The sequence below is a fragment of the Silurus aristotelis genome (assembly GCF_946808225.1).
Source record: "Silurus aristotelis genome assembly, chromosome: 14".
NCBI lineage: Eukaryota > Metazoa > Chordata > Actinopteri > Siluriformes > Siluridae > Silurus > Silurus aristotelis.
In genome coordinates, this window is record NC_139587.1 from 29,310,435 (window position 1) to 29,312,934 (window position 2,500).

The following is a 2,500-nucleotide window of genomic DNA, read 5'->3' on the forward strand; positions in this document are numbered from 1 at the left end:
ATCACAGATCCAACACCAGCTTCTCCATGCCAGAGCCTTTAAACACTCAAAGAGGTCCAGCGTCCAAACTCCACATGAAGTGGGATCCAATTGGCACTGGTACGCCTCTGGATGGTTCGGGATGTTTGTGGGCATCTACTTCTTTAAAGGTCCATAATCTTCATGAGGTGGGACGTGACTGGAGCTGGAGCAACCTCAGGGTGTCTCGGGATGGGGAGAGAAAGAGAAGCAGTGGAGAGGAATTAGCGTAGCTGCTGTTCATGATATTAACAGCACAAGTTGATAATGTGATGTGATCAGATGTTCTGGAGCACAAGGTTATGATGTGATGTGTGTTATGTGTAGAACTCTCTAAAAATATACGTCTTTAATCTACACTTAAACTGGGAGAGTGTGTCTGAACCCCGAACACTGTCAGGAAGACTATTCCAGAGTTTAGGAGCTAAATGTGAAAATGTTCTACCACCTTTAATGGACTTTGCTATTTTTAAGAACTACTAGAAGTACTTAGAAGTACTTACTGGAACCATGTGCTGTGGTCTGATGAGACAAAGATAAACTTGTTTGGCTCAGATGGTGTCCAGCATGTGTGGTGACACCCTGGTGAGAAGAACCCAGAAAAATATGTCTTGCCTATAGTTAAGCATGGTGGTGGCAGCATCATGTTCTGGGGCTACATGAGTGCTCCTGGTACTGGGGAGCTGCAGTTCACTGAGGGAAACATGAATTCCAACATGTACTGTGAGATTTTGAACATGATACTCTTACTTTCAGAAACTGAGCCAAACGGCAGTTTTCCAACATAATAACGACCCCAAACACACCACAAAGATGACAACTTCCTTGCTGAGGAAGGTGAAGGTGATAGAGTGGCCAAGTATGTCTCCAGACCTGAACCCTATTGAGCACCTGAGGGAATCCTCAAGCAGAAGGTGGAGAAGCGCCACGTGTCTGACATTCAGCAGCTCAGTGATGTCATTATGAGTGGAAGAGGATCCCAGCAACAACCTGTGCAGCACTGATTAATTCCATAACCAGGAGGATTAAATCAGTGCTACATAACAATGGTGCAACACACAATATTCACACTTTGGACACAGTTTTGACATGTTCGCTGAGGGTGGACTCACTTTTGTTGGCAGTTATTTATATAATAATGTCTGTATGTTGCGTTATTTTCAGAGGACAGTAAATCAATACTGTTACACAAACTACACATTTCTATAATATTGACCATTGAGAAGATGCTAAAATAATTGCTGAAATGTGAGGGGTGCACTTACTTTTGTGAGATACTGTATATAAATACTAAATTATATTCTCTATTACACATCAATTCATTTTATTTACCATTATTTTATTCATTATTGTCATTCCTTTATGTACTTTATCATCCAATCACAGCTAATAAGAGACAAAGACATTCAGACATTCAGATGGACAGAATTAGAGACAGACATACAGACAGATATGCAGACAGGTTTGTTACCCTGTAGACACTGGATTTGTCGGGTGAAGGCTTCAGCCTGGTGTGCGCTCGCTAAGCGTTCCTCCTCCAGAAGATCTGCAGATAAATGAACAGAGATGAAACATTTTTGAAATAAAGCACATTATTCTCATTAAACTCTGAGGAACTCTGAATGGTTCTCCTCCATATTTTAGACCAGGGGGGCCAACCAGTCAGAGACCGAGAGCCACATTTTTTACTGTGTTACCGCAAAGAGCCACATCATACACATGGGCACACATGAACATCACCCATCCCTTCCTCTCACACACACACACACACACACACACACACACACACACACACACACACACACACACACACACCTCTGCTCAGCCAGATTTATTGTTAATGTCACACACCAACATAATGACAAAAATTGACTCCTACAGTTCTAAGACCACAGAACAGTCAGAACAGATCGATGCTTTAATTTCACGTGAAAACACAGACTTTGTGTGTGTGGGTTTTTTTAAGTGCATGTTCACTTCGCTTGAAACGCTTCGTTTAATACAGTATTTTCCTTAAATGCGCATGTGATGAATATACCGCAGGGGCAAATAATTTTTACAAGGGGCCACATGAGAAACCTGAATTGTGTCAGAGGGCCACACCAACGATAATATTTTAGAGATGCACCGAAATGAAAATGAAATTCAAATGGCAATGAAATTCATCATTTTTTGTGTGTTATGCCTTTTGCCTCGGCATCATCACTGGAAAACTTTCCTGCCTTTTCAAAAACGTCCTCTACAGACGGAGTGCGCATGCTCAGATTGACTTTACTTTTCTGCGCCGCGTTCTTCTCATATTTAGAAGGCAATCGGGATGTTCGGATTTCAGGTGATAAATTAAACCCTGATGTGGAGAAACTCTTTGCAGATACACCCCCTCTTGAAATTTCAGCATTGCATGTTCTGCACATCGCTCTCCTCACACCGCAGACATGTTGCTCTTATCCAGATAACCGTGTGCTGCTGCGCTTTTTTATTG

The 2,500-nt window shown here is 42.1% G+C and overlaps 1 protein-coding gene across 1 annotated transcript in view; it reads right to left on the reverse strand.

The window, feature by feature from the left end:
• Nucleotides 1-2,500, reverse strand: part of LOC310737137 (uncharacterized protein) — a 29,786-nt gene that overhangs the window by 15,872 nt on the left and 11,414 nt on the right. Inside the window, exon 4 of the mRNA XM_083561316.1 lies at nt 1,490-1,564. Within this exon, the coding sequence (XP_083417442.1) occupies nt 1,490-1,564 (75 nt within the window). The remainder of the gene's footprint in view (nt 1-1,489; nt 1,565-2,500) is intronic.